The following is an 8987-nucleotide window of genomic DNA, read 5'->3' on the forward strand; positions in this document are numbered from 1 at the left end:
GCTCTTCTCCACCCTTCATGTCACAACTTGGAGGTAATGTGGAACTTATCTCAACATGAACCTCAATTTTAATGGAAGAAGAATCCTCAAATTCAAAAGGACCATGTGTTGGTGTGGAATCATGATCAAGAGGAAGATTTGTTGCTTGTCCAACTTCTTCCAATTCTTCACCATTCACCATATGCCTTGGAGGTTGCGCATCCTCCTTAACATTGCTTTCAAGTTCAATGGAAGAAGGCTCAATGGTATCTTTGAGGTGATTTGTTAGTGTGGAGAAGAATTCATCAACGATTAAGTCCAATTCTTGATCAACCTCTCCTAATTCTTCAACCACTTCTTCTGGCTCAATTATCCCAACTTCCTCCTCTTGTTGCAATTCTTGCTTCAATTCCTCTTCTTCACCTTGAAGCTCCAAATTTACTCCCTCACTATGCTCCTTGGTTGATCCTCCACAATCGTCAATGTGAGTGTTTTGAATATATGAGCTTAGGTAGGAGGCTATGCGGTTAGCGGCTTCAGTCATGGTGGCCAACATAGTTTCTAACCCCTTTTGCTCCTTTTCTTGCTTTTGAAGGCGAGAGTAGAGAGATCTTGTTGTTCTTGCATTAAAGGTTGGAAAGCTTCATTCACCGAGGTGATGGTGAGAAGGAGGGTTCATTGTTTAGGAGAAAGGGTTCATAACTAGAAGGTTGTTCATCTTAGTAAGGGTATAGAGGTGATGTATATAGAATTGGTAGTTCTTGAGAATATTATTGTTGGAATGGTGGTGGCTCTAAGTATGGCTCATATGGTTGTTAGTATGGTGGATATAGGTTAGGATCATATGGAGGTGAATGGTGGTATGGGGCTTGTGAGTAAGGTTGTTGAAAGCTATGTTAAGGGAAGGGATTATATGCATGTGGTGGTTGTGGTTGATAACCACAATGAGGGTCACCACATCACTACAAGAAAAAAGGCCTATCAGGGCACTTTTTTCTTGCCACACTTTTAAAGTGTGGCCAAAAGTGGTCAATAGCCACGCTTTTGTGAGGGTGGCAATTGATTTGTGATTTGGCCACGCTTTTTTTATTACGCTTGAAAAGTGTGGCCATAAAAGAAAATCGGCACGCTTTTATGAGGATGGCAATTGATTTGTGATTTGGCCACGTTTTTTTTTTGTCACGCTTAAAAAGCGTAGCCATAGAAGAAAACCAGCACACTTGAAAAGCGTGGCTAGTTAGTCTTCCAATGGTCATCTTTTTAAAGTGTGCCCATATCCTGTGTTTATTTAAGCACCCTACAAAAACGTACCGATAGAGTTACCTCCCCAAAATTTAATTTCCTACCCATTTTTTTCGTATTTCACCTTTTTTTTCTAAGTTTTAATTTTAACCTTAGACTAGAAGTGATAACAGCATAACACTACACTTTGTTTTGAAAATCACTTTTAACCCTAGCTCACCGTCGCACTCAACAGCTGGTCGCCTTCGTGTTCATCACTACCTATGACCGTCACACCCAGCTCACCTTCATGTTCATCCCAGCCCTTCATCTAACCCTGGCGTCCAGCCCTCTCTCGGTCGCACCACCGTAGCTGTTTCTCAACAGTCTCTCGCACCTAACCCTCGACCATCAAGGCAAGTTATGTCATTGGAGGAGGAACTGTCCATCGACGCTGCTCCGTCCACGCACCCTCAATTTGACTTCTTCTGGTTTGTCACTCTGTTTCCGCCTCTCATCCATCTCCAACTATTTTCGTCGTTCATGTAAAATTTTACCAATTTTTGGGACTTTTTGTGTGTTAATTTGTGTAATCTTTTCTATTTCGAAAAGGTTGTACTTTTGGATTTCGCTTTTGATAATACGTGACTGTGTATATTTCTCAGTTTTAGAATATTTTGTGTTCTCCAGTTCTTAGGGATTATTTGGGACCATTACTTGCTTTTTTTCCCCCCAATTTCAGGTTTATTCTTTTTTCCAAATCATTTTTCCCATACAGCTAATTTAACTGTCGGTGCTGCCAATTCATGATTTATTTCGAATTTCTTAGTCAAGAAGGGAGTTTGATTCTGGTGGTCAACAATTGAGCAATGAATAATACTAACTAAGTTTTAGATTGTTACTTCATTAATACATCGATCAATTCATATGCTTCTGTGTGTTTGAAGAGCACCTAAAACACTTGTGATAGAAGTGAATTTCTTATTTGTTGCATTGATTTGGTGATTTTTGTTTTGTTACAAACTTATGTTGATGAACCATGAACTTCTTTCTCTTAGTTTTAGGAGTAATGGTAAATTCTTTTACCTAAAACTGAAAGTAATCCCTGTTATGTTTTTTTTCTTTCCTATTCTATAGTGGCTGGTGAAAAATGCAAGATCCAAGGATTCCTTTGTCAGAGGAGTTCTTGAAAAATAAACCAAAGAAAAAAAAAATTCTCAAACCAAAAGGCATCTTTATTTGAATTGCAAGGGAATAATACCAAGGAAGAGGTACATGCTCCTATATCATCAAAACCAGGATAGAAGGGTTCCAAAAGAGATTTGATGACTGAAGTCTCACCACCTTTTGTAAAACAAGAGGGTTCCAACTCAGATTCTTTTCCCGATTCCTCTACAGCTGGAAATGAATACCGAGCATTGAGGCGGAAGTATCTGTTGCTGGAGGATGAGAGCTTTTTATTAGGGAAAGAGCTAAGAGAGTTAGCTTTGCAAACATCTCAAGTGTGCAAAGAACTTGGAAAGCACTTGAAAATTCAAGTGATGGTTACAACTGGTGGTACTAGCCTGAAAGATGATATCTTACGCTTATATCAACCAGTTTATTTACTAGTTGGGACTCCTGGAAGGATATGGGATCTCGCTAAAAAGGGTGTTTGCGTTCTGAAAGATTGCGCAATGCTTGTTATGGATGAGGTAAATACTTTTTTAACACAACTTTTACTCATTTATAAAAGTGGTTGACATGCATAAACTATTTGAAAAGTTGCAATCCTTTTAACTGAGAACAAACAAATTTTCAATTCTATTCTCTTTGTATGTTCATTCTGTGATATCTTTAGTAGTAAGAGTTGGTTCCCAACCCCTTTTTTACATTGCTTTTTGTTCGGTTTCAGGCTGATAAGCTTTTTTTCCTAGAATTCCAACCTTCTATACAGCAGCTGATTCATTTTCTTCCTTAACACTGACAAATTCTAATGTTTTCAGCAACATTTCCTTTTACTGTAAAAGACTTCAAAGATAGGTATCTTCAAAAGCCATATGCATTAACCTTATGGATGAGCTAACCTTGAAGGGTATCACACAGTATTATGCATTTGTCGTAGAGAGACAGAAGGTTCACTGTCTAAATACACTATTTTCTAAGGTTTTGATTTTTGGCTTTGTACTGATATGTATCTGCACTCTAGCATCCCCTATAACATAGTCAGCGTCCTTTTTAGCTGATTGTGAATGATGCCTATTTGATCTAGTATGGCATTTCATAATATATAATTGCCTTCGCTTTATGTTTGTTATTTTCCAATACTATGTTTGTGAATGCTGGCTACGCTACAAGATTGGCTGCCAATAGGCTTATACCCTATGAGAAGATTGCTGCCTCTTAATTATTTAACTTGAGGGCCACCACCACTCCACTACTTGTCAATATATATAAGTGTTAATGTATATGATAAGTTTGTTTTTTTCTTTTCTTTTAGTGCTTTTTCGTGGTGTTATCTGCCAATCATAAATGAGTCATAGCTTATAAGTTAGGATAAGATAGAAATAATAATAATGATATGAATATGGTATAGTATAGTATAGTATGTATTCCCTTTCCTTTTGCTTCGATATTTATGTAAGTTCTGCTTGCTAAGTAATGACATGTATATATGATATGATAATAATGGAGGTGTCTCTGATTCCACGTACAATAACGGTACTCAGATTATGTTTTGTTTTTTTTTTCTTTAGTACATTATACACACTACAGTATGAGAAAGGCTCTTAAACCATTCTTTCTGAGCATGAGTTGAGAATCAAATCCTAGTGTACTTCTTAGCAAGGCATTGGGCATAGAGACGCTAACCTTGAAGGGTATCACACAGTATTATGCATTTGTCGTAGAGAGACAGAAGGTTCACTGTCTGAATACACTATTTTCTAAGGTTTTGATTTTTGGCTTTGTACTGATATGTATCTGCACTCTAGCATCCCCTATAACATAGTCAGCGTCCTTTTTAGCTGATTGTGAATGATGCCTATTTGATCTAGTATGGCATTTCATAATATATAATTGCCTTCGCTTTATGTTTGTTATTTTCCAATACTATGTTTGTGAATGCTGGCTACGCTACAAGATTGGCTGCCAATAGGCTTATACCCTATGAGAAGATTGCTGCCTCTTAATTATTTAACTTGAGGGCCACCACCACTCCACTACTTGTCATATATATATATATATATATATATATATATATATATATATATATAAGTGTTAATGTATATGATAAGTTTGTTTTTTTCTTTTCTTTTAGTGCTTTTTCGTGGTGTTATCTGCCAATCATAAATGAGTCATAGCTTATAAGTTAGGATAAGATAGAAATAATAATAATGATATGAATATGGTATAGTATAGTATAGTATGTATTCCCTTTCCTTTTGCTTCGATATTTATGTAAGTTCTGCTTGCTAAGTAATGACATGTATATATGATATGATAATAATGGAGGTGTCTCTAATTCCACGTACAATAACGGTACTCAGATTATGTTTTGTTTTTTTTTCTTTAGTACATTATACACACTACAGTATGAGAAAGGCTCTTAAACCATTCTTTCTGAGCATGAGTTGAGAATCAAATCCTAGTGTACTTCTTAGCAAGGCATTGGGCATAGAGACGGAGGACAAGTGGCCTTGGCAGCTCTAAAAAATCTTTAGTGATTTTATATATAATTATTTAGCAATTTTGCAGATCTTTGTACTAGGGGAATAGACATTCAAGCAGTCAATGTTGTTATTAATTTTGATTTTTCCAAGAATTCAGAAACTTATCTCCACAGGGTATACTAATTTTTCCTCATTCCCTTCCTAATTTATTTGCCTTGACGCTGATTTCCTGTTCTAACGGATCATATACGGATATACAGGTCGGTTGCTCAGGGAGGTTTGGGAATCTTGGTTTAGCAGTTAACTTGATTACTTATGAGGATTGCTTTAATTTATGTAATTTAGAGTCTGTTAAGTTAATGCATTTTAACTGTATATGCTATAGATTTATTAGGCATTCTGTCTTTTGTGCAGATATAGGATTGAACAAGAACTTGGAACTAAAATAAAGCAAATTACACCACACATTGACCAGATATGACATGATGCTGTATGAAAATTGTGGTTTTTTGGACCTTTAGTTTGAATGCTTTTTCATTATTAGGACCTTTAGAAAGAGTTTAATATTAGCCTTTTAACTGGCAGATATTTTGCTGGGTCCAGTTTTGGTTTCCCTTAATTTCATTTTCAGATATGTTTGTTGCTAACATTAGTACTGTAGTCTCATTTTTTCTTTTTGTGATTTTTATTTTCGGTGGATGATGGTTTAGGGGGTTTACCTTATATCTTGTTATGAATAAAGGGATTCCTATGGTATTCTACTGTGTGGTTACAATTACGGGTTCTTTTGGAGTTTTCAGAAATTTGTTATTCATATTATGTTTTATAATTTGCTAATTGTCTGTTTTTTCGTTATTCATATGATCATACTTGCAGATTATTCGTGAAGTGTATTGTGAAGCTTTCCATGTGGTTGCTTTATCCGAGGAAGGCCTAGTACAAGCTTGGGGAGATTCAATGACATTTCTTAATTCTCTTCCTAGAAATTCATTTTTGTTTATGTTTGTAAATTTTATGTACACTGTCGTTGTGTGTATAGAGATAACATGGCTAATTTGGTTTGAATTTTGTTAATGTAATACTAATTTTTATAAATTTTTTTTAAATGACATTCACATATTTTTGTTATCCTTTTTTTTATGGTTTTTGGAGTGTATTAGAGTGCATGTAAAAGCAAATACTAATTTTTCTTTAATTTAATAACGATATAGCCACCCTTTTAAAGCGTGGCAATAGGTTCATTTTTAGGTACATTTAAAAGCGTAGCCTTATCATTCCCTATCGGCACGCTTTTGAAGTGTACCCAAAACCAACCGTCTCGGCACGTTTCAAAAGCGTGGCGATATGTGAACTCTTCGGTACGCTTTTAAAGCGTAGCTATAGGTTAACACCTATGGCTACGCTTTTAAGTGAGGCAAGAGATATAAGCATGGCAAAAAAGAAAGTGTGCCGATAGATTCACAAAAGCGTGCGGATATAGCAACCGGCACGCTGGCGGATGTGACCATTTCAAAAGCGTACCGATAGCTCAAAAAGCGTGGCGAAAAGCTATCGGCACGCTTTTTGGCACTTTTTGGCACGTTTTAAATGCATGGCAGAAATCTTATTTTCTTGTAGTGCATCTATTAGGTTGGTAAGCATTAGGAGTTGGATTATACCCATAAGAAACTAGAGGAGATTGTTGCCAAGAAGGTTGTCTATATGCTTGAGGCACCTCCCATCTTTGATTTCCAAATCCTTGATGCAAACCTCTATTGAAGCTTTCATTTCCTACAACATAGTTTGAACCAAACTCATAGCCAAAGTGATGAGAATTCATAATAGAAAAGGAAAAACAAAAACAAAAACTAATAAAAGATAAAGAAGACAAACTCCTAAACCAAAACTAGCAAATAAGCAAAAAGCAAGGATCGACGATTTAATGGATCAATTACAAGGAGCTAGGGTATTTTTGAAAATTGATTTGAGGTCAGGTTACCATCAGATAAGGGCGAAGAAGGAGGATATTCGGAAAACTACATTTAGAACACGTTATGGTCACTATGAATACGCGGTGATGTCCTTTAGGGTGACGAATGCTCCTGCTGTTTTCATGGATTACATGAATATAGTATTTCGTCCCTTTTTGAATATGTTTGTGGTGGTGTTCATAGATGACATCCTGGTTTACTCAAAGATGGAGAAAGAGCATGCGGAGCATCTTAGGATTGTGTTACAGATTTTGAAGGAGCATTGTTGTATGCGAAGTTGTTGAAGTGCGAATCCTAGAAGGTGGAAGTAAAGTTCTTAGGTCATGTGGTGAATAAAGGAGGTATAACTATGGATCCTTCGAAGGTTAAGGCTGTGATGGAATGGGAAAGACCAACGTCAGTGACTGAGGTTACGAGCTTCTTGGGATTAGTTGGGTATTACAGAAGGTTCATTCACAGATTCTTACAAATTGCGTTGCCAATGACTAAGTTAACTCAGAAAGAGACACCGTTTGTATGGACGTCAGAATGTAAAGAAAGTTTTCAAACCTTGAAAGAGAAGTTGACTTTAGTGCCAGTTTTTATTTTACATGAACCACATGAACCGTTTGAGGTTTACTGTGATGCCTTGCTGAAAGGCTTGGGTGGTGTTTTAAAGCAACACCGAAATGTGTTGGCTTATGCTTCGTGTCAGCTAAGACCACATAAGGTGAGTTACCCAACCCATGACTTGGAATTGGCAGCAATTGTGTTTGCTTTAAAGAAGATTTGGAGGCACTACTTGTACGGAGTGAAGTTCCAAGTCTTTTTTTATCACAAGAGTCTCAAGTACATCTTTTTTCAAAAAGATCCCAATATGCGTCAGAGGAGGTAGATGGAGCTACTGAATGATTATGTCTTTGAATTAAGTTATCACCCTAGGAAGGCTAATGTTGTAGCGGATGCCTTGATTAGGAAGTTGTTGACTGTCGTTTGGATGTGGATTAAGGAGGAGGAGTTTGTAAACAAGTTTGCAGAGTTTAAGTTGGATATTGATGAGATTGACAGAAAGGCATGTTTGAACTAATTGCATATCTCAAGTACATTCAAGGCAAAAATTTAGAGGACCCAGCAAGACAAGCAGGAGCTTCAAAAAATGTTTCAGCCAATCGGGAAAGAGAGGCAAGGATTATTCAATAAGGACGGCGAAGGTCTATGGAGGTATAAGGGGAGGATGTGTGCCGGATGTTGGGATTTTGAGGCAAGAGCTATTGTCAAAAGCTCATAACAGCGGATTACCTATTCATCCAGGAAGTAGGAAGTTGTATTACGATTTAAAGAAGATGTTTTGGTGGCCTAGGATGAAGGGTGATGTAGCATCACTTGTGTCTAAGTATTTTGACGTGTTAGAAGGTGAAGATAGAGCACCAGAGACCGTTAGGAACGCTACAGCCTTTGGAGATTCCTCAATGGAAGTTCAAAGGAGTTGCTATAGACTTTGTAGCGGGTTTTACCGAGGACTAGGTCAGGATTTGATGCGGTTTGGATGATCGTAGATCGCTTAACCAAGTCTGCTCAATTTCTGCCTATCCGAGTGTACTATTTCCTAGAGCGATTGGTGAGATTGTACATTAAGGAGATAGTGAGGTTTCATGGTGTGCCAACGACAATAGTGTTAGACCGAGATCCCCGATTCACATCAAGGTTTTGGGGAGCTTTTCAAATAGCTTTCAGTACGAGACTCTGTCTCAGCACGGCGTATCATCCACAAACTGATAGACAGTCAGAGAGGACTATTTAGACTTTGGAGGATATGCTAAGGGCGTGTGTATTAGATCAACCAAAAAGTTGGGATCGTTACATGTCATTGGTGGAGTTTGCGTACAATAACAGCTTTTATGCAAGCATCGGAATGACTCCATATGAGGCTTTGTATGGATATAAGTGTCAGTCTCCACAGTGTTGGTATGTGTAAGAACCGCAATTAATTAACCATTTAATTAAATAATTAAATTTCCCAAAATAGGTTCCAAAAATTTAGAATGTTAATTAGGAAGTTTAAATATGAATTTCGGACTCAGTAGATTTTTCTGAGTTGGAAAATATAATTTTCTACAAAAAATCGCGTAAAAAATGCGAATCGGTAAATTAACTGGTCGTACCGGCTTAAATCTGTCTGGTACTGGCT

At 37.1% G+C, this 8987-nt stretch overlaps 1 protein-coding gene across 2 annotated transcripts; it reads left to right on the top strand.

The window, feature by feature from the left end:
* The first annotated feature begins 1366 nt into the window (after positions 1-1366).
* On the top strand, positions 1367-5956 carry LOC130948059 (DEAD-box ATP-dependent RNA helicase 8-like). Of its 2 annotated transcripts, none has more exons than XM_057876765.1 (3): positions 1367-1691; positions 2338-2894; positions 3095-4403. In XM_057876765.1, exons 2-3 carry the CDS (start codon positions 2526-2528, stop codon positions 3158-3160), a joined length of 435 nt encoding a protein of 144 aa, XP_057732748.1. In that variant the 5' UTR covers positions 1367-1691; positions 2338-2525; the 3' UTR covers positions 3161-4403. The 2 variants fall into 2 exon arrangements, with proteins under 2 accessions (XP_057732748.1, XP_057732747.1); XM_057876764.1 differs by lacking the exon at positions 3095-4403 and adding an exon at positions 5727-5956 and having other exon boundaries at positions 1371-1691.
* Positions 5957-8987: the final 3031 nt, after the last annotated feature.

The sequence above is a fragment of the Arachis stenosperma genome, chromosome 9 (assembly GCF_014773155.1).
Source record: "Arachis stenosperma cultivar V10309 chromosome 9, arast.V10309.gnm1.PFL2, whole genome shotgun sequence".
Classification (NCBI taxonomy): Eukaryota; Viridiplantae; Streptophyta; class Magnoliopsida; order Fabales; family Fabaceae; genus Arachis; species Arachis stenosperma.